Source organism: Esox lucius, chromosome 4 (genome assembly GCF_011004845.1).
Source record: "Esox lucius isolate fEsoLuc1 chromosome 4, fEsoLuc1.pri, whole genome shotgun sequence".
Lineage (NCBI taxonomy): Eukaryota > Metazoa > Chordata > Actinopteri > Esociformes > Esocidae > Esox > Esox lucius.
This window is the reverse complement of record NC_047572.1, coordinates 12,583,577-12,606,636: the sequence shown is the minus strand read 5'-3', so window position 1 is coordinate 12,606,636 and position 23,060 is coordinate 12,583,577. Positions and strand designations below refer to the sequence as shown.

At 45.6% G+C, this 23,060-nt stretch overlaps 1 protein-coding gene across 1 annotated transcript; it reads left to right on the top strand.

Annotated features, from left to right (window-relative positions):
- The first annotated feature begins 106 nt into the window (after positions 1 to 106).
- Positions 107 to 21,863, top strand: LOC105026122 (cyclin-J). Its single transcript, XM_010897383.3, has 6 exons — positions 107 to 540; positions 1,430 to 1,538; positions 4,473 to 4,683; positions 19,284 to 19,583; positions 19,763 to 19,922; positions 20,035 to 21,863. Exons 2-6 carry the CDS (start codon positions 1,461 to 1,463, stop codon positions 20,585 to 20,587), a joined length of 1,302 nt encoding a protein of 433 aa, XP_010895685.1. The 5' UTR covers positions 107 to 540; positions 1,430 to 1,460; the 3' UTR covers positions 20,588 to 21,863.
- The last annotated feature ends 1,197 nt before the right edge of the window (positions 21,864 to 23,060 follow it).

The following is a 23,060-nucleotide window of genomic DNA, read 5'->3' as shown; positions in this document are numbered from 1 at the left end:
AAAAGTATTTTAAATAAAACCCTATACATTTAGCATACTATAAACCTTGGTGTAATACTGTATAATATTATATAATGGTCTGCACTAAGTGTTATTAATGCATAAGACTTGTAAGTCAAATGGAACAAAATAAGAAAAGTTATTGCTGTAATTAGCCCATTTTAGTCACGGGTGTTTGGACTACAATTCCCGGCTAACAGTCGGCATTTCACGTAGACTACCACTACGCAGGTTCACGAGCTCCTCGCCGACCGCAGCAGCAGCAGCAGCAGCAGCTGAGGCCAGCTAGCCACTTTGTTGAACGAGAACCCATTGGAAAAGACGGCGGTAAAAAAAAAATCGTTGGAAACGTATTAACAAACAAGAAAACAGAGGAATTTGACTGTTTTAAGCATTGTTACTTTCCCAACTGAATAACACACGCCGTCGCCCCTTTTCGCCGGTACGGAGGAGAACACAAAAGTTCCCGAAGAGGAATTCTCTCATTCAGGATGTCGGAGTGAAACAAAGGGGTCTGGGGGCATTCCCGTCGGAGAGAGGGTGAGCGGCACATGCGATCGTGAAAACGCTTTAAAAAGTTCCCTTAATGTGTATATCCAATAATTATTGCAGTTACTACTCTTGTGTTATCATTTTTTTAGTTTTGAGGCGTTGGGCCAATTATAAAAGATTATCAAAACCGCAAAAGTAGAGTCTACTTTCCTGTTTTTAATGTTGGAGAAATCGTCTCGTGGTGTTGACACCGCTGAATGAAGGAGAAACATCTAACAAATGTTTATTTTATTAGTTATGTACTTTTCGTTGATCATAATATTTGTGACAAAGTAGGCCAACTATTTAGGCCTAGAATTTGTTTTAAAAAGTTCGTTCGTTACTACAGCGCTATACATGATATAATAGCCCCCACCCTCACGGCATGGGGCATTTAAATCACACCCACATGGGAAATGTTTTGCAGTGTTGTGAGTAATCTTATAACGTAAACATTGATGAAAATTTAAGACAGGAATACTTGAAAACAATTATTTTCGCGTTGTTTTCTATTACTCTGCTTTAACTTATTTGAAATGAAATGCTGATCATAATGCCATCCATCAATTAATTCCTAAATATCGAGTTACTTCTACATTTATACAATACGATTTGTTATGAATTCATATATAGTGAAAATTAAAGAAAGTGACTGTTAGTTAGCCTACCTACAGTAAACACTTGATTTAACCCACCAAGAACCAACACTGTCAGTGATATTTTTCTGTCTTAACATTCAAAGTGGGTGTAGTATTATTAAAGGACAAACATTTACATTTTCAATCACGCTGAATCCACCTGTACACCTTTAACTGATGTCTTCCAAAAGTCAGTGCCATTATTTGCAACTTCAGTGACAAGGCACTGAACTTAAGCCCACATTGCTGTGTGTCTGCAGGGTTGAACTTCATCCTTGTGGTCTTCTCTGGATGGGAAAGATGGAAAGGGAGTTAGAATGGTGGAAAGGACAGCTGGCTGCGGATATCCATCAGTCCCTCCGTATCAAGGTGAGATCAGTCAGTAAATGCGGAATTTGAACTACAGAAATGTTGAGTTCTACAAAAGTGATCTGTTGAGTTTCCGTGGTCTGTTTCCAGCTCCACTTCCCTCTGGTCATTAATGGTGATGATATATGAATTCCCAACATAATGGTGAAATGTCATTTGGGGAGGTTCTCTGTGCCAGGAAGAGAGCTTTTACATTTCAAACAGAGATTAGACAGATTCACCTATGATTTAATGCAGTTTAACCTGAGAATGACAAACCATATTGTTTGTTTTTCACAGCCTATACTCCTCTGACAAAACCAACAGACTGAACACTAGAACGACTTCATCCCCCTTCTCGACCTTCTATATTGAACTCTCATTTCATGCAATGTATGTGACAAAGGTCTCGCTATAATCACATTACTGTCACCGGTTTGAATACGCTCTAATTTAGATTACACATTAGGGTCGAGGCTCATTAATTGGCTGATGAGGTAATTAACGCCCAGTGCACTCATATTTTTTTCCACGTGTGGCTCTTCTTACGCAGAACAGGGACCTAGTTTAAATCTCTAAGGGAGGCAGATATGGGGCATTGTGTGTGTGTGTGTGTGTGTGGTTGCTGGGTGGCACCATTGCAGGCAGCTGTGGGCCGCTCTCTCTTAGAATAGGTCAGTCTCCATCCATTACTCATTCATCGACTTGGCCCAACACACAGTCATTTTATTTAGTCATGTCTGACTCGCTGCGATGGGGACGCCTGTAACCCGGGGTGGTATGGATATCAGGGCCTCCCTTATGATTTATTCGAACAGCCCCATCCCTTTAAAAACAAATCTGCGGTCCATGTAGAAGAAGCCAGAACAAAGCCAAAACAACGCGACCAAACGTAAACCCCATCCAGAAATACTTGTAGGTAATTTCATCAGCGAGCTACTCTGCTCCAAGAGTCCCCCACCTCCAAATGTAACCCCCACCTCCGGCGCAGACAGGCAGGCGCAAAGCCATGATGGCTGACGTCGGCTGAGATCCCGGCACTACTGCCGGCGGTGACATGAAGGTTTACGCCCGGCATAAATGATCCGACATGCAAATCGAGGCCGAGGCAGCTGTGGAATTTTTAATTACGCCACGGTTCCGCACAATGACCCCCCCCGCCCCCCCCAAAGCCCTCCGTCCACCCCTGCCCTCCCAGACAGACAGATGGACCAGAAGCATGTCATGCAGGGTGGGTAGGAGAGAAGTCGGGGGCAGGGGTGGGGTGTTGTTTTGTTATAGTTTTTCAGGAACGTCAGTGCGTGTGTGTTTGTATGTTTTAGCGCTGTGGATTATAGTGTATTGTTATTCAGATTCGCTAAGCCGCCGTCGCCGCAGAGTTGGTTTTGTTTCGGTGTTGCCTACAACAAACTCAGCAGGCAGCCTGTGTGTGTGTGTGTGTGTGTGTGTGTGTTATTATCTGCATTCTAGGAGTCACGTTTGCGCAGTCCTGGAACTTAAATCCTCTTGACCAGTAAAGATAAGGTTTTATGATGATATACTGTTTGTTGTGTGTGCCACCGTCTGGGCACGGGTGTAGGCTGTCATTGCCTCTGCATTCGGAAAACAAGAGTAACCTGCTTGTGTAGTATGAGTGGATGTTTCCCGTGTGCCTCTATTTGCCAAGCCAAAGCATCCCAAACTGTTGCAGCACAAGTTAAGCAGATTAAACCATCCCTTCTCAAACGGCTATTCAATAAATCCACATTATAAAGCCCTTGTTTTTTTTAAAATTAGATCTAGCATTCATCTTTAGCGAGCAAAACATATTATTTTCTCTTCAAAAAACAAAAACAACTTAGTTTTTTTGTGAAGTCGAGCCTGGATTAGGATGAGGACAGAAATTAAGCCATAGCAGCGGAAACATGCATGAGAGAGAAAACCCTTAAAGTTTTTTCTTTCGTCTTATCAAATGCATCTTTAAGCTGAAGGCTTACGTGATGTTCCTCTATTCCTCGTGGTTGTCTAGGAGGAAGCTGGCTGCCTACCCAGGGTGCTTCAGGACTGGCTAAGACTGTGCACTGTAGTACATAGACAATAGGATGTAATTTCAGACAGCCAGGGTCTGATTGGGCAGCAAGGCCCACTAGTGTCTCATCTTCCTCTGGGCTTTGAAACACTGGTGGCTAATTGAACATGAATGGGAGATGTACTAGGGGTGAAACAAAATCCTATCTACTGTGGAACCACCGTGCTTGGGGTGAACTGTCCTCCTCCTCTCATCCCCACCCACTTAAAACGCCCCCATCCCCTAGACCCCCACTCTTACTGACCTAAATTGAAATGTGTCTAAAACGTTGAATTGAATTCTATGTGAAAATCTACTCCCTGGGCCAGTACAGTAGCTTTGTAGGCAGACATGAATGGTTAGTATAGAAAACTACATTTTGGTAAACAGATTTCCACTGTTTTCCACTGGGCTTGTGTGTGGCGTTTAAGAAAATGTGTGTAGGTTACAGAGAAAATTAGATGTCGCATTCCGGTTCCACATCACTTACCAAATCGTCTGATGTACACAATAAATAATTGTATTTCAAGTTACAAAATAGATTTTCTGGTTGTAGTTTTTTGTCAGTATAATAACCTTGCAAATATCCCCAAGCTTTTTAAATGAAAATATTTCTTCATCTCTCTGCATTGGTCCCATGTCACTCAGTGCCTGGGCTGTGGGTTTGATTCCCACGCAGGACCAGTATCAGAAAGTATGAAAATATACAGACTTGCTACTGTAAGTTGCTCTGGATAAGAGCTTCGGTTAGAACGTAAATGGGGGCGGGAACTCCATCCCATTCCTCCCCTCCACAGGCACGTTTTCTCCATCTCTCCGTTGTCTCCATTCATCTCTCCGTTGTCTCCATTCATCTCTCCATTATATTCACCATTCATCTCTCATCCACTTCTTTCCATCCCCTCCAGGAGTTGAAGCTCCCTGCGTACCGTGCCCACTCACCTCAGATGGGGATGCGTCGGTACTTTGCCGACCTGCTGGCCATCCTGTCCAACCGTTACCAGCTGTGTCCCACGGCGAGGCACCTGGCCGTCTACCTCCTGGACCTGTTCATGGACCACTACGACGTGGCCGTCAAACAGCTCTACGTCATCGCCCTGTCCTGCCTGCTCCTCGCCAGTAAGTCACCACTTCATCAGTAGAAGTGCCCTGTCGGAGCTTCCAGGTTAACTGGATTTCTAGACTCTGTATGTTTCGCCCCAGTGGGTCGATGGGGTGTTTTAGGGTTTCGTTTGTTAGTTTTCCCCCGTGTTTTTTCAATAATATATCTGTGCTATGTTGCCTTGTGTGTTTTTCTTTCGGTGCTATTTCATTGCCGCCTGCGATTATTCCACGGTATATCGCGGCTGTGTCATGATGCATCATTACATGCGCCACAGAGTTTCCGAAACAGTAATTACAGTGTTATTACAACATACCCCACTCAGTCTATGGCTGGAAAACCGGATTCCAGTCACGGTATGATGGTTTATGATGTACTGTTTACATAGAAAGCCTGGCTGTGTGTGACAGTAAGCAAAGCGGTACACACAAACGCACAACTACACACACACACGGCCTGCTTTGATCCTGCCTTTCATAACGCATCTAGGGGTTTTGCCAATGCGCTTCGGTTGTTCATGGTCGCACCTGTCACTGTCGAAATGGAGGTGTCACAGCAAGACTTATTAAACCAGCTAAACAACACCCAGGAACAGAAGACATAAAAGGAAACTGGGACTTTGGTTTGGTTAAATAGCCGTATGCCATGTCGGTGTCAGGTTGGAATGTTTGGTCTACTGCTGCCTCTCTTACCGTTTAATGACGGTAACAGATCGTCAGCTCGGCCTAGGTGATACCGTCTCTCCGCTGGCACGTCCGGGGTGATTAGCGGCAGGCCCAGGAGTCTGTGTGTGTTAACGCAACACACGGCATCGTGGGTAATTAGACTAATGATGCTGTCAAACTGGAACCTTGGGACGGGGCCCGTTCACCAGGGAGTGTTGTGTGCGCCTGGGCTTGTGTGCACGCGCGTGTGGTGTAGAATGGGGGGGTCGGGGGAGGGGCGGCGGGATTTATCAAAAGCAGCTCCCAGAGTTGATCTGCGGACCAAAGGAAAAGATGAAACTGCGTCGACCAAAAACCCTGCCTAGATGAATCAAGAGTTTTATCAAATCTTTTGATTGTCTTTGAGTGTGAGAGTAGTCAGTCGCTTCTTCTGGGCTGCCTCACCTGCTGTCTGTGATTGATGAGGGCTTGAAAAGGCTGAGGATTCTAAACTATCCTGAGTCGGCTTTTCTGTTTGAACTGCTCAAGGTGCTTTGGAATCTGGCCTAGTTATTGATCTGGAATGTTCTGGCTGGTTGACTTGGATGGATGAGTGCACTGCCGGTTAGGACTTAAGAATCACTCTGCTGTCGCTGGCAAATCCAAAATGGCTCTGTTCCCTACCTCATTTCCACCAGTGCATTATGTGTTGTCAATCGGACGCATTTTAATTTGTTCAGATTCACAGGCATCCACACTTATATAATTAATCCATTGTGCCTCAACAGTTACCACTTAATCCTGTTAGATTATGTGTAACCCCCCCCCTCCACACACACACACACACACACACACCTCTCTGGCCTTTATTCTGTTTAATCTATTGAGTTGTTCGTTTTCATAGACATTCACAGAAAGCAACGTAATGGGAATTGTCATTTTGTCTGGGTTGGTATTCTTTCTGCAGGAGGAAGGAAAGGAAGCTGTTCCTTTGCCGTCCGAGTGGTAAGCACACAAGACCCCGTTGTTAAAGCCTTTCTACATCCTATAAAACCAACTCTTTTTCCCAAAGGTATGCATAACCTCAGAAAACTCCAACCATTTCAGGGTAGCTCACAGCTGACTTTACCCATATTTCACTTGGGCTGTATTCATTAGCGAACGCAACAGGTAGTGAACAGTGAGCATTTCCTGTCAGACTGTTGTCTCCCATATTCTTCCGCTTTCAGCCCATATGAATTGAATGCGGCCAATATAAGGTTGTCCCTCTACTCCGTTCGCAGCTCATTGTGCGTCTTTCAGGCTGTCTGCTACCTGTGTCGCCTTTTCGCAGTGTGGTCTGGGATACGAGGAATGGGGTGCTGTTTCGGACGCGCCCATTGTGTGTTCCCACTGTTTCCAATTGACTACAGCATTACTCTTGCTGACATCCCTGTTCTGTCCCTGAAGTCATGCCTTTCTGCTCTTCACGGCAGTGATTTGTCATTGCTAATGACATCATAGACGTGTGACTCATTGTGTGTTGAATGTCTGTCTTGCACTCTCACTACTACTCTTTCTTTCGCTGTGCTCTATTTCTGTCTCTCCCTTTCTGAGTCTCATTCTATGTTTTTCTCTGGATGATTGTACCAATAGGGACTTGACATTTGTATACAATGTCAATGTTGTTATACAATGTTGCTTTTAGGGTCTGGCAGACTGTATATGATCCTTAATAATTATAGGTATGCTAATTAGAATGTATTGCTCCGCCCTCTGCTGGACTCCGGGGCAGTATTGATATTGCATAGCCGTGAACACCTCACTGCCACAACTGAGTTTTACGGTCAAGTGCTTATTTAAACAACCGACTGAATACAGACACGAATAAAATGGACAAAAAAATGTGTTTATTCTGAAAGAATGTTTGCAGAATGAATATGCATGTGCCTGGACTATTCACAGATGACTGGTGGATATTCTTTTCATCTTTGGAGAAATGGTAATGCCTCAGGATGTCATTTGATGCCGTCCGGCATAGATTTTTCATGTGCGTCTTCATTAAAACACATTGTTTTTTCGAATGATTAACAGTGGATTCAGGATAAGTGAAACATATCTGCGGCAGACACAACGTGGTGCCATGTCAGGCTTCAGAACGGATGATATGATTCATGATCATCCATCTTATGATACTTCATTATGCATCACATCCACGACTGTGAAGGATATTAAGTATTTCATAACACCAAATAAAAGATACTGAAACTGGTTTCAGGTGTTGTATAAAGAATGTTACTTTACAGAGAAATCTTCTGAAAAACTGATATACTTACAAGAATGTGGAACCTGCATTCAAAACGTATAGCACTTTTACTTCGTTTGGTATCATTTCCTCATCTGTTTTCTCCTGTAACACCTGAGAGACAGCTGTGAAGGGGAAAAACAAGCTCTGGGAGCCTTTTGTAAAAGCCATGAAATAAGAGTGACTAAAATGCCTTAATTGAGATGTGGACAAAAATAGCTATGATACATGCAGTTTCCTACATAAACTGGTCAAATAGCGACCTACAGTTCAATTAATCAAATGTATTTATAAAGCCCTTTTTACATCAGCATTTTTCACAAAGTGCTTTTACAAAACACCTGGCCTTAAACCCCAAGGAGCAAGGGGCGGGGGAGGGTCAGCACAGTGGCAGCTAAAATCGCCAGGTATTGTCTTGATCTGCAACACAACCAGGAGGACTTTAGACAGGGACAGCAACGGGTCTTTCAAGCCAGGTACTCCTCAGGTGTGGGCCAGGACCTCATGTCCACCTAAGTTTAAAATGGCAGAAGACAGGGAACATTTCGAAAATGCATTCCTTTGATCAACAAGGATTTATCATGGAGAAGGATAACTGATAACAACAAGCCAGTGACTCCGCCCCCAAATGGCATTGGAGGGAGGGCATCCCAGTGGCGATGAGAGCCAACCTGGCAAGACAGCAAGGGTAGACAGTATCAAGCCTTTCTGGTCACCTTCACGCCCCTGGGCCAGACTACACTTAATCATAGACCATGCTATAGAGATGAGTCTTTAGTAGACACTTGAAAGTTTGCATTTCTAACCTTAATTGGCAAATCATTCCACAGTAGTGGAGCTTAAAGGAGAGGTCAGGGCCAAGGGTAACGCCTAGGTTTGCCAACAAAGCTCTTTGTTTCTTGGGTCCTAAAACAAGCATTTCTGTTTTCTTTTGTTTAAAAGCAAGAATTTCTCTGTCATTCACTTCCTAATATCTGAAATGCATGCTTCCAAAGTAGCTAATTTTGAAATACAGTGGGGAGAACAAGTATTTGATACACTGCTGATTTTGCAGGTTTCTTACAAAGCATGTAGAAGTCAAATTTTTATCATAGGTACTCTTCATATTGTATGATTTTTAAGTAATTAATTTGCATTTTATTGCATGACATAAGTATTTGATACATCAGAAAAGCAGAACTTAATATTTGGTACAGAAACTTTTGTTTGCAATTACAGAGATCATATGTTTCCTGTAGTTCTTGACCTGGTTTGCACACACTGCAGCAGGGATTTTGGCCCATAACTCCATACAGACCTTCTCCAGATCCTTCAGGTTTTGGGGCTGTTGCTGGGCAATACGGGCTTTTAGCTCCCTCCAAAGATTTTCTATTGGGTTCAGGTCTGGAGACTGGCTAGGCCACTCCAGGACCTTGAGATGCTTCTTACCGAGCCAATCCTTAGTTGCCCTGGCTGTGTGTTTCGGGTTGTTTTCATGCCGGGTCGTTGTCATGCCAGCCACGACCCATCTTCAATGCTCTTACTGAGGGAGGGAGGTTGTTGGTCAAGATCTCGCGATACATGGCCCCATCCATCCTCCCCTCAATACGGTGCAGTCGTCCTGTCCCCTTTGCATGTTTCCACCTCCATGCTTCACGGTTGGGATGGTGTTCTTGGGGTTGTACTCATCCTTCTTCTTCCTCCAAACACGGTGAGTGGAATTTAGACCAAAAAGCTCTATTTTTGTCTCATCAGACCACATGACCTTCTCTCATTCCTCCTCTGGATCATCCAGATGGTCATTGGCAAACTTCAGACGGGCCTGGACATGCGCTGGCTTGAGCAGGGGGACCTTGCATGCACTGCAGGATTTTAATCCATGATGGCGTAGTGTGTTACTAATGGTTTTCTTTGAGACTGTGGTCCCAGCTCTCTTCAGGTCATTGACCAGGTCCTGCCGTGTAGTTCTGGGCTGATCCATCACCTTCCTCATGATCATTGATGCCCCACGAGGTGAGATCTTGCATGGAGCCCCAGACCGAGGGAGATTGACTGTCATCTTGAACTTTTTCCATTTTCTAATAATTGCGCCAACAGTTGTTGCCTTCTCACCAAGCTACTTGCCTATTGTCCTGTAGCCCATCCCAGCCTTGTGCAGGTCTACAATTTTATCCCTGATGTCCTTACACAGCTCTCTGGTCTTGGACATTGTGGAGAGGTTGGAGTCTGTTTGATTGAGTGTGTGAACAGGTGTCTTTTATACAGGTGACAAGTTCAAACAGGTGCAGTTTGAGGTAATGAGTATACACTCAATACAGGTAATGAATGGAGAACAGGAGGGCTTCTTAAAGAAAAACTAACAGGTCTGTGAGAGCTGGAATTCTTACTTGTTGGTAGGTGATCAAATTCTTATGTCATGCAATAAAATGCAATTTAATTATTTAACAATCATACAATGTGATTTTTTGGATGTTTGTTTTAGATTCCGTGTCTCACATTTGAAGTGTACCTATGATAAAAATTACAGACCTCTACATGCTTTGTAAATAGGAAAACCTGCAAAATCGGCAGTGTATCAAATACTTGTTCTCCCCACTGTATATAACTGTGTGTCATCAGCATAACAGTGAAAATTGACATTGTGATTCCGGATTACATCACCCAGAGGCAGCATATATAGTGAAAACAATAATGGGCCCAGAACCGAGCCTTGAGGAACACCAAAACATACCGTTGATTTGTCAGAGGCTATACCATCCACACATACGAACTGATATCTTTCAGATAAATAAGATTTTAAACCAGGCTAGAACATTGCCCAATGTCCACATTGCCCAATATGGGTTTCCACTCTCTAAGAGAAGTGAGTGAACAATAGTGTCAAAAGCAGCACTAAGATCAAGAAACAACAGGACGAATGCGGTACCTTTGTCTGAGGCCATTAGGAGGTCATTTGTTACCTTCACAAGTGCAGTCTCAGTACAATGATGGGGTCTGAAACTGGAGCATTTCATAAATGTTATTTGTCTTCAGGAAGGCATTCAGTTGTTAGGAAACACATTTTTCTAAGGAATGAGAGGTTCGATATTGGCCTATAATTGTTAAATATGTCTGGATCCAGATTGGATTGTCTTAGAAGAGGCTTAATTTCTGCTATTTTTTTGTGAGTTTGGTACACATCCGGAGGGATGGTAGCAATTTATGTTCAACATTTGCTAACCTAGCACAGGAAATAGCTCCTTAAGTATTTTTGGTGGAATCGGGTCTAGCTGACTGCATGTGGGTTTAGAACTCATTACAATTTTAGTGAATGTGTCGAGCGATACAGGATAAAATATTTCAGGTGTCCCCATTGACACCTGGTCAGGGAGGTTCAGGATATTCTCAGGACTGTAACTATTTAAGGAGGAGTCAGTTATTTGTTTTCTAATTTCATGTATTAGTTCATGTATTAATTACAGCTAAAGTGTGGACCCACTTCACTTGTTGAGGGTTGCTTTTTTGTTAACTTTGCAACTGTATCAAATAGACATTTTGTTTTTGTTAACCTCAATTGGTGGAGTGCCACTTTCGCTCCAATTTCCTGGAGGCTTGCTTGAGTGCTCAGTTGTGGTCAAAAGTTTGCATACCCTTAGAGAGTTGGTAATATATGTACCAGTTATAAAGAAAACATGAGTGAGCAGGTAAACCATGTCTTTTATTTCTTATAGGATTCACATTCAACTGTAGGTCAGAATGGCACAATAAAAAAATAAAAAAAACATGGCCACAAAGATCTCTGACCTCTGTTCTAAAGTCTGCATACCCTTAGTTCTTAATACTGTGTATTGCCCCATTTAGCGTTAATGACAGCGTGCAGTCTTTTGTAATAGTTGTCTATGAGGCCCCCATTATCTTGCAGGTGGTATAGCTGCCCATTCGTCTTGGCAAAATGCCTACAGGTCATGCAAAGTCATTGGTCCGCAGGTTTGAGATCTCCCCAGAGTGGCTCGATGATATTAAGGTCAGGAGAATGTGATGGCCACTACAGAACCTTCACCTTTTTCTGCTGGAACCACCAGAGGGTTAACTTGGCCTTGTGTTTAGGATCATTGTCTTACTGGAAAGTCCTAGAGCGTCCCGTGCGCAGCTTTTGTGCAGAAGAATGCAAATTGTCTGCCAGCATTTTCTGATAACATGCTGCATTCATCTTGCCATCAATTTTCACAAGATTCCCTGTGCCTTTAGAGCTCAGACACTCCCAAAACATCAGTGAGCCACCACCATGCTTCACAGTGGGGATGGTATTCTGTTCACTATAGGCCTTGTTGACCCCTCTCCAAATATAGCGCTTATGTTTGTGACCATAAAGCTCTATTTTGGTCTCGTCACTCCAAATTACAGTATGCCAGAAACTGTGAGGCGTGTCAAGGTGTTGTCGGGCATATTATAACCAGGCATTGTCGCAGTAAAGGTTGTGGCATTGTCGCAGTAAAGGTTTCTTTCTGGCAACTCGACCTTGCAGCTCATTTTTGTTCAAGTATCGTTGTATTGTGCTCCTTGAAACAACCACACCATCTTTTTCCAGAGCAGCCTGTATTTCTCCTGAGGTTACCTGTGGGTTTTTCTTTGAATCCCAAAAATTTTTCTGGCAGTTTTGGCTGAAATCTTTCTTGGTCTACCTGACCTTGGCTTGGTATCAAGAGATCCCTGAAATGTCCACTTATTAATAAGTGATTGAACAGTACTGACTGGCATTTGCAAGGCTTTGGATATCTTTTTATATCCTTTTCTTTTATAAAGTTCCATTACCTTGTTACGCTGGTCTTTTGAGAGTTATTTTCTGCTCCCCATGGCTCAGTATCTAGTCTGCTCAGTGCATCTTTGTGAGCGCTAACAAACTCATTGACTATTAATACACAGACACTAATTGCAATATAATTAGCCACAGGTGTGGGAAATTCACCTTTAATTGCCATTTTCACCTGTGTGTGTCAGCTTGTGTGGCTGTAACAAGGACAAACATTCAAGGGTATGTAAACTTTTGATCAGGGCCATTTGGGTAATTTCTGTTATCATTATGATTTATAAAGGAGCCAAACAGTTTTGTGATAATCAATGGCTTCGTATGATCACTATCCTTAAATGAAAGACAGTTTTTTGCATAAACAGTAATATTTTCAAAATCAGTGCCAAATGTCACGATTTCTGCCAGGGTATGCAAACTTATGAGCACAACTGTAATTGACAATAAAGAACACCTTATGGTTGACAGCTCAGGTTGACCTTGGCTTGCAACCTCTCTGTCTCTGTATTTCATCTGAAAACTGTCTCTTTTTCTCTGGGTCACAGTGCAGCGATCGCTAACATAAAACACTGTTTGGTGAGGTCAAAAGAATTGGTGCCCGTATCTTCTCGACACCACTACGTCCATGAAGTCTCGACAATGTCAGGCCACAACGTATTTGTGCGTGTCGGTGTCGTGGTATTGTATCAACGTGCTCCCTCTCTACAATAGACCATCTCTGTTCCCTCCATCTCACTGAGCTCCAAAGGCCTCTGACCTTCAGTTTTCTGCTGTGGGTATTGAGGGCAGCGCGTACCTCTGTCCCTTCACAGCTGCTCTCTTTCTCGCCTAATGGCAGTCGTCCTCAGAATACTAGTGGGTGACTGGCTGTTTTTCAGCAGCTGGTTTTTCGAAGGTTTCCCTAACGTTTACCTGTCGCGTTTGGTGTTTGCAATTCGCTGTGAGTGACCTGCGATATGGTGGCTGGAAATTTACGGCATTGAGGAGGTGCTTTGAAAAGAGCAACTACAACCCCCCCCCCCCAGCCTGTGTCAGCCCAGCCTGGGGCTTGGAGGGTGGGGAGGGAAGGTCTGTGTCTGAGGGGCACCTGCCATATGGTCCCCGAGTCCGGCCCAAACAAAAGAGCGTCAGCACAAGTGGCTAGCCCGGCCAGCTCTGTGTGGGGGAGGGGCGCCGAGACTCGGGGGTGGGTGGTGTCATGTGCTCTCTCTCTCTCTGTCTCTCTGTCTGTCTGTCTGTCTGTGTGTGTGTGTGTGTGTGTGTGTGTGTGTGTCTTGCATGCCCGGCTGCAAGCAAAGATGGAGCAGAGGCCGAAGCTATTCTAACCACATCCTCCAACTAGAACTCCCTTTTCCCGGGGTCAGAACAGGTTACTGAATCCTCGAACGGTGGTTGTATAAGTGGTGACTGTGTTTTGGATTCCCCAGCATAGCGCTGCTGCCTGAACCAGCAGTGCCCCTCCTTGGTTTCCAATCGCCTTGTATCGGCCCTGCAGACGCCAGGGGCCCAGGCAGGCACAACCACTTCCCCCACCCTCCACCTCTACCCTGGGGGGTAGGAAACGAGCCGAGCGGTGCTTCAAAGACAGGTCGGCGGCTGATGTTAAACACAGAGAAACGGGGAGGGGGGGTGGGGGCAACATACAAAGCGGGGCATGTTTGAACTGAACCACTCTACAGGGAGGCCCGATATGTAGATTACCATGGGACCCCTGCAGTCCCTCTTCTTTTTTCATTCCTCCCCATCTCTCCTTGGTTCTATCTGTATCTTTTTCTGGGAATTGACAGCCATTCTGGAGGAATTTATCTGGAGTCCTGTAATTACTGGAATTATACACTGACAGAAGATGAGTCTGACATCATAGGATGGTGACAAATTCTATGTTGCCCCCCCCCACCCCAGAACAGAAAAGTAGTTTGGATCAACAGAGCCCTTGCAAAGTGGATTTAAAGCCCATTGATGCACTATTTAATCACATTATGTTCTTGTTCATCTGTGGCTGGCTTAGGTTTCTTACGCAAATACCAGGCTGGGAGTGAAATGTTGTAGACTTGAGTTATTTATTAGTGTTTCACTTTAAGTGGGGCTAGGAGTGCCTGAGGCACAGGGGCAGATTGGGGGGGTTCACCATTTCCACACAAGTCCTCCCTCCCCCTGTTTTGCCCTCTTCCTCGCGCCGAAAGAGTTGCACACCCTAGGCCTCAGGCAGGAGACTAGAGGAGACTCCCCCCCCCAACCCAGAGCGACGAGGATTCTCCCTGGTCACCCAAGCGTTAGTCACTAAAGGTCGGAGGTCAGAGCGGGCTTACATTGTGTGAGCCGTCGGAGCCTTGAGGACACCCACACACTGGGGTGACGATTCGTGGGGGGGGGGGTTGGTGGAGCTGAGACCAATTTCACACCCCCACTGAAAGGCGAGCTGGCAAATTTAGTGGATTTTAAAGAAAGGAAATTCCTCCAGAGCCGTCGACAGAGGGGGAGAAAAGGAGAGAGAGAGAGAGAGAGAGAGAACTGGAGGGTTAGGGTTAGAGAGAGGAAGAGCGAGAGAAAGATAGAGCGCTTTAAATTTATTAGGCTTAAGAAATGGGGTTTGGCGGATGTTGAGTGGGTTTTTGTTGTTTGAGTTAGTGATGCCATAATAGCAAAAGTGTGTTCTCTAAAACATTTTACATAAACATTTGCAGTGCCATCATTTTATTTCCCATCACATAAAGCCTGTCAGAGGTAAGAGGAGAGGAGATTATTCTAATGAGGTAACAGGAAATACCTTTGTGGTCGTTCGTGGAAACAACACAGTGTACCAGTCAGTGTGGTGTCGAATTGAGAGCCACAACAACGGTAACTTCCCTGTCTCTGTAACGTTAGTATCAAATGTTTCTTTGTTTCTGAGCTCCTTTATCTGCAGTCTCCGCTTCCAGAAGCACACCTGAGATTAGATGTGACATACCCCCATCCCGCTTCTCCTACCTTCCCCTGACCCCTGACCCCTTTAACTACTCTCTGGGCACTCCCCGAACCTCATCGCTCACTTCTACAACGCTGACCCACAGCGCTTGGCGAGGCAGCGAACCCTTAGAGTGCTATCTTGATGAGAGGGTAAAGGGGAGGAGAGCTGCTGATTCAGAAACGGCAGACAGGCATTTGGCTCAGCCCAAAAAAACAGAACTGGGTAGTGTTCCCTCGCTCATCTTTTCTTACCCCTCACAGCTTGGTGACTTCTGATAGGATTGTTTGGCAAACACCTGCATATCGGGTAGGAGTAACTCCTACTAGAGGAATGCACCTTCGCTCCCACACAGACTTACAGCTCATGGGATTTGATATAGCAGTCTTTCCTAAAACCCAGTTGGTTGCCCCAATGCCGCTCTGTGAAAAAAATACCTGCTGGCCCGCAGCATATTCCATGTCAGTGATGGCAGAGCTGCTTCTTCCATAAAACTGTGGTTACAAGAGTAATTTCTAATGTTTGCCTTGTACTCACAAGTACAAGGACACCCACAATCTTAAATTGATCTGATATAATCTGAACAACAATACTAACGTCACATTTGAAATGTTAGTTTCATGAACTGAAATAAAATCACCCTTGATATTTCCCGTAGAGATTATTTCTCACACATTTTGAGTGCATTTGTTTGCATCCTTTTTGTTGTATTTCTTTGCCAAGATAATTCACACACCGTATGTGTGGCATGTCAAGAAGCTGATTAAACGTCATGATCATTACCCATGTGCACCTTGTACTGAGGACAATAAAATACCACAGTAAAATGTGCAGTTTTGTCACATAACACAATTCCACAGCTGTCTCAGGTTTTGTAAGAAAACATTCAAGTGGCATGCCGACTACATGAATGTCCACCAGAAATATTTCCAGAGAATTTAGTGTTAATTTCTCTACAATAAGCCACCTCCAACCTTATTTTCGAGATGTTACCAGCCTCATAACCACAGACCACGTGTAACCATGCCAGCCCAGGACCACCACATTTGTTCTTTTCCCCAGTGGGATTGTCTGAGACCAGCCACTCTAACAGCTGATGAAACTGTGGGTTTGCAGAACAAAGAAGTTCTGCACAAACTGCTGTCAACCGTGTCAGGGAAACTCATGCCCACCATGGTCTTGACCTGGTTTCAGTTTTCAGTCTTGTAACCATTTTCAGTGGGTAAAAGTTTATTTGACATCCATAAATTAGGGCTTAGTACATGTATTTCACATGGCTATTTTCCGTATATGAACAATAAAACTGTCAAACTTGGTACATGTATATTTGTGTTTAGTGTCATTTCTCTTCTGAACCAAGATGGTGGGTTTCATGGCTTGCTGAAATTAAATGGAATAAATGACCCTTTACTCCTACAAATCTGCCTTTAGCTTTTACGTTTGAGCTGGTAACCAACAGCTTTCTTGTGCATTTCATTCAAGCTGCCTGTAGTACTTAATTGGATTCATCCCTACAAGTTCTACCTCTATACAGACATTTTAATCTCAGTTTAAATAGGCTGTGTTTTCCCTTATTTTAAACACGCGCCCATTCAACAGCTAAGTGGTAAACCGAAGAGCCAGCATTAAAGACAATGAAATGTCCGACACAATGACCCACAAAATCCCTACCCACCAGGCTACTGGTCCCTCCCACCAAGATGAAAGGAAAAGAGGAGGGGGCGGGGTCACAGTGGAAATAATTACGGTTTATGACTGCCGCTGTGGACACAAGAGTCTGGGCAGACGTTGCCATAGGACGTAAAGGTTTAGTGTGCGAGTGTGGACTGAACCTTGGACACGCTCTCAAGGCTGAGCCGAGTGACTCCGGGCAATTGGGCTGGGAGTCTGGCTTTATGGCCCTACACTAAAGCCAGCTGGAAGGTGTACGACTGAACACAACAGCACTTAGTGCTTCCTGTTCTGGTTGTGAGACGCCGTTACAGCCTGTGCGTTAATTGCCTCCTCTGGCCTGTTGTGTGAACAGGCACCCGGTTGAGCGGTGAAACTCGCGTCCGGTTTGGAGCGCCTATACCCACAAATGTAGCGCGCACACACCAGCCTTGAGACGAACGGTGGGAGGGAGAGGAATGATTAAATGGTATGGACAGACGAGGTTTACATAGAGATGGAGAGATGAGAGGAGTAATTAAGAGAGGGATGAAGACTGCTGGTGGAATGAAAGGAAGAGTGAGTTACTGGAAGGGGTGAGGGTCACCAGAATAGCGGGACAGGCCTACAGTATGTGGTTTTAGGTTTGGATGATGTTAGGAGGACCTAACACTGCAGGAAAGATTGATTACCCATTATCACCTTATCTGCCTCCTCTAGCCTGGGTAGTGCCACGATGTCAGCCAAGCCAGAGTGCTGGTGTTCTGAACGGTGTGGTGTTTTTTTGATCGGGTTTGGTAAGGAGTAAGGACTTATTCTATAGTTCTGTAGTTGTGACTGTGGCATGTTGCTTTCAAACAATGGGAAATGTGTGACTGGGGTTTTGAGAAAGGGGGAGAGAGAGAGAGAAGGGGGGGGGTGAGTGTTTTTGTCTCTGTTGCTGTGCCTTACTGTTCCAGAGCGCATTCCTATGTCAATGTGCGTGAGCGTACGTGACCACGTCCTTCCTTCGTCTTAAACAATGTGACATTGTGTTTTTCCGGTCGTTGCCCTCCCGACGGCGCTGGTGTCAGACACCTTTCCGGAATATGGGTTTACCCTCACGCCTTAAGAGGACCGGGGTTGGTGGTTGTCTCATCTCTCCCCGTATCAGTTCTGCTCTGCCGTATATATAAATAATATATATGCCACGACTGGCCGCGTTCCCCCTCAAACGGGTTTATAGGAGAACCCACCGGGGTCCGTCGGGTGTGGTGGGCAAACGTGCCACCTCTCCCCCTCCCCCGTCAGCCCCCTGTCCCAGTGGGGTTGTGGGGGGCTACAGCGCTTGTTCTGGATCAGGCAAAGTCACTCGTGCTCATTGGACGCTCGCACTCAGAATGCAGCGTTCTGAGGGCTGTTGCCATGGAGAAGAGTGTCCATCGTGCTAGCGGGGACAGGGGTATTTGGAGAGGCCGGTGCTGATTAGGGTTTCAGGGTGTTGTCGCAGGGTTTCAGAGGTGACTTACACACGAGATATAAGGGCATCCCATTTGAAAGGCTAAAATCTGACTAAAATTTGACTAAATCCTCTGGCTTTTTGGTGATTCTACTTTAATGTGTAGCCTACTCAAAAAGGACTGGTGACGCCTTATGTGTATATGTAATATCTTATATCTTCGCAAATGGATGATGAACATATGAGACATGAGCACTGGATTTATAATATGCATGGGTTTATAGTTGAGGTTAACATTCACAGTATCCGCACAGTGGATTTCCATGCAGGGAGATGAACGGAGAATCTACAAGTACTCCACACTCCCAGTCTCCCTGGTTGGGAACCAATTCCTATAGAGATATTTGTTATTGGTGTGGTATTGCCTGTTGATCATTTAAAATGCTGTTTTAACTATGTAAGAACAAGGATAATGTTTTAGCCTAAATGTTACTGTTAACCTGAATGTTGCTGTTAGCCTAAATGTTACTGTTAGCCTGAATGTTACTGTTAGCCTAAATGTTACTGTTAGCGTGGGTGGCAAAGTAACCTAGTGGCTAAAAGCGTTGGACCAGTGAACTAAAGGTTGTTGGTTCTATTCCCTAAGCCAATGAGATGATAAACACTGTTGTACTGTCCTTGAGAAATAATAGCTAAAATACAAAATTATATTCTTAGCATCATTACCTGGTAAAATATCCCTAAAATAGAAATAATAATGTGCTTATATATACTATGTATATAATTAAAAAAATATATATGTACACCATTTGCTGAGAAAATATATTTATCAAAAACATAATTCACACTGCTTTTATATACCTACCAACCCAACCCTTCTGTCTGTCTGTAGGTAAGTTTGAGGAGAAGGAGGACCGGGTGCCGAAGCTGGACCAGCTCAACTCCCTGGGCTTCATGTGCAGCCTAAACCTGGTGCTCAACAAGCGAGACCTCATCAAGATGGAACTGCTGCTGCTTGAGACGTTCGGCTGGAACCTGTGCATGCCCACGCCGGCCCACTTCATCGACTACTACCTCCACGCCTCGGTGCAGGACGGAGACCTCTACAACGGCTGGCCTCTCTCCTCGCTGTCCAAGACCAAAGCCTTCATGGACAAGTACACCCACTACTTCCTGGAGGTGTCACTGCAAGGTGAGGGGTCATGGGGGTGGTCTCCGGAGGGGTGAGGGAATGAGGGCGAGGTGACCGAGGAACTCTGGAAAGGGGTCGTCATCTAGGGGTTTATCTCCCCCAAGTCCCGCCGTTCGGCAAAACATTTTGTTGAGTCCCCGTTTGACACTTCCGACCTTGTGATTGTCCATGTTCCCCAGACCATGCGTTCCTGAGTTTCCGGCCGTCTCAGGTGGCGGCGGCGTGCGTGGCGGCCTCCCGTATCTGTCTCCAGATCTCTCCCAGTTGGACCACCTCCCTGCACCTGCTCACCGGATACACCTGGGAGCATCTCACTCAGTGCATCGAACTTATGCTGCTGTAAGTGCCTCACGAACACAGACCTGAGACCTGTCGTCATGTCCTTAATGTTTACAGACCTGTCATTAGTTGTGTATTTCATCGTCTCGGTGGTCTGATTTCTCCACCACAGGGCCCATGACAACGACGTGAAGGAGGCCAACAAACCCAAATCTGTGTCCCCCCTGTCTCGCGCCTCCTCTCTCCAGAGCCAGCCCTCTCACCTCTCCCCGGTCCCGGCCGTCCAAAGGCCAGCCTCCACCTCCTCCTCTACCACTTCCACGCCCCAGCAGCTCCTCTTCCAGCCCGGCCCGGGGGGTTTCCCTCACCTCTCCCAGCACTCGCCCTCCCTGTCCCATCTGCAGGCTCTGGCTGAGTCCCAGGCTTTGGGGCCCGCCGTGGTCAACATGTCCCAGGACTTCCTCCAGAGCCACAGGATGGGGCTCCTCGCCGGGGCCACCGCCATGACGCCCACGGCCGGGGCCTTCCCCTCCTATCCCAGTATGGCCTCGGGGCTCCAGCCTGGGGGTCGGGTGGCTCCGCTGGCCCTTCAGGGCCCCATCTCCATGCAGGTGGCTCTGGCAGCGGAGCCCAGACACTGCCTAAGCATGGCCTACAGTGGGGGGTACCTGGGGGGTCCACACCACCACCACGGCTTCACGGCGGCCAGCTGCTTCGACAGGTGACGCCAGGAGACCGGGGAGAGGACGGCCAGCAGACCAGGCGTCGCCGCCCGGGACAGGGAACGCCGGACTCGTCTCCCGTCGCTCCTCCCCCCTCCCCTGCGCTCCCTGGCGGACCTCCTGTCCCTCTCCGTAAGCACCCCGTCCCCCTCATCGGCCGCCCCGCGCCCCATGCCCCCCGCGCTCCGGCAGAGACAGCGGCGGCCCAAACGCAGGCAGAGGTCGAAGGGGGGCGAGGAACCCGTGGAGGTCATCACGCTGACGTGACACCTGCTGGGTGATGGCCATGATGTCACTGAGAGGCGTGGAACATCAGGGCTCGATACAGAGGCGTCGCCGCATAATGCTGGGAACATCCCCTGTATGGTTGGAAACACTGAACCACAGGCTACACAGAATAATTATTAATCTGCTGTTGGAACCCCCCACCCCCCCAAAAAAATGAACTCACCAAAAGAGCAGAAGCAGGCCTGTAGAGTTACTTTTCGGGAGCTGCTGACTCAAGACCGGTATGAATTGATGAATTGTTATAAGCAGAAATAGCCTTGAGTTGAAGATGTGTTTCACCTGGCAGTTAATGAAGGCCTATGTCACTTGTAAGCCTGGCGTTGGCCCTCTGGAAATTCCTCCCCCGTTATCCCTGTTCGTAGTTCTGTCACAGCACGGGAAAGCTGTTTTGGCATACCTGTCATGTTGTGGTTTTCGCTTCCTTCTCCCTTTCTTCTTTTATTGATTTCATTCAGTCTTCCTTTGTCTGAGGTCGGCGCTGTGCGATGGAGTCCACCTCACACCTGGTGCTTTGTTTCCAGAGACTGGGTTCCAACCAGCAGGTGCTGTCCAGTTTAAAAGTAAAGCTTTCCTCCCCCACATCCTGACGTCTGCGTACGTCCTTCAAATGGAACTAAACTGACACGGAATGCTTGTGGTAGAAGGGAACTGCAGACCTGGAATTATTAGTGTTCTGATTACGTGGCAGGGACTTTGTTCCAGTGTACATAATGAACTCCTACATGCTGCTGCCTCCTATATTAACTGATGGTTCTGTGTCTGTGAGTTAAAGACTAGAATTGTTTACGTGACCCATAGTCTATCAGGGACTTAATGTAACAGATTACTTGAATATGATGCCATTGAAACGTGCCGTAGCTTTTTATTTATAATGAACCCATTTCTTTGTTGCTTTATTTTGTATTCCTTGGTTAACTTAGTGTAGTTCATTTTTTTTATACCAATGTGTAAACACTATAAACGTGTTTATTTTGTGAACACCCCCCCCCCCCCCCCCCACCCCCATTCACTTGTATGGCAACTGTTTATTCAGGCTCAGGTTGTTAGGCTACGGGTACCCAATCAGTAGTCTCTGTACTACTTAGCTTACCCAATCAGCTGTGTCCTGTGAGTGTGCTTTCAGGGGATGCTAGCATGCTCCCAGAAGATATCTCTCACTTTGCTACCTCTCTCACAGAGGACAAGGACCTGTTTAAGTCAATGACTGCTGATCAGATAACCATAACCCTTTAAATCTCTCTGGTTCTCTAACACACACACACACACTCACTCACACTCAGTCTCTCTCTTAAACGTTTGCATCCTACTGGAATCAGTGACCTTGCGGACGGTGAAGCACATCTGCAGCTTGTCATCAGTAATTGCTTCCCACATTTCCAGCGTTGCATTCCCAATCTGTTACTTCCTGTTGGGACTCTGGAAAATAAACACATCCAGATTCCCTGTCTGGGACACCGGGGTCCTCGCTGCTAAGCGTCGTGGGGGCCCAACATTTACATCAGACGGAAGTTAGTTGGAATGTTGCAGAATGTGCAAATAACCGTAGTTGGTCTGAACAGGTTATTTCTTTCAATTGTGTAGAACAGGTGGAATAATGAAAGTTCTATACATCACATTTCTGTCTGCAACCATGTGACATGGGTCGTTCCACCAAGAGAGTGCCTTTCATGTCCTTTTAAGGTAGTAATTATGCATCGATATTGCATATACAAATTATATTCAGCAAGTGCCCTTTAGTAAACCACACATGTTTATTTTAATTAGTCAGTATATTTTAATTAAGTCAGTATATTTTAATTAGACATAATGAAGCATTTTGACATCAACTCTGTCACTTCCAAGCGGATTAAACCCACTTGGGGTCTAGACCCACAATCCAAACATTTCTTCGTGTGTTCTCATTACCGTAAGCCTGTAGTCACGTTTTTTTGACGGACATTACTTTTGAGATTAAATGTTTTTCCCCCCCTTTGAACATTCATTTTCAAATCATTGGGTCAATGTGGGTAAGCTGTTTCCACTACTTCTGGACTCTTTCTGGCGTTTTGCATTGGAAGACTGAGTGGGTGCTAATTCTGTTACTCCTATGAGACCTTTATCTGAGGCGCAAATAAACATGTAGGTTAATAATGGAAATGATTATTCCCACACCAATCCACCTAATTAATAATGTATAAAAATAGAGATT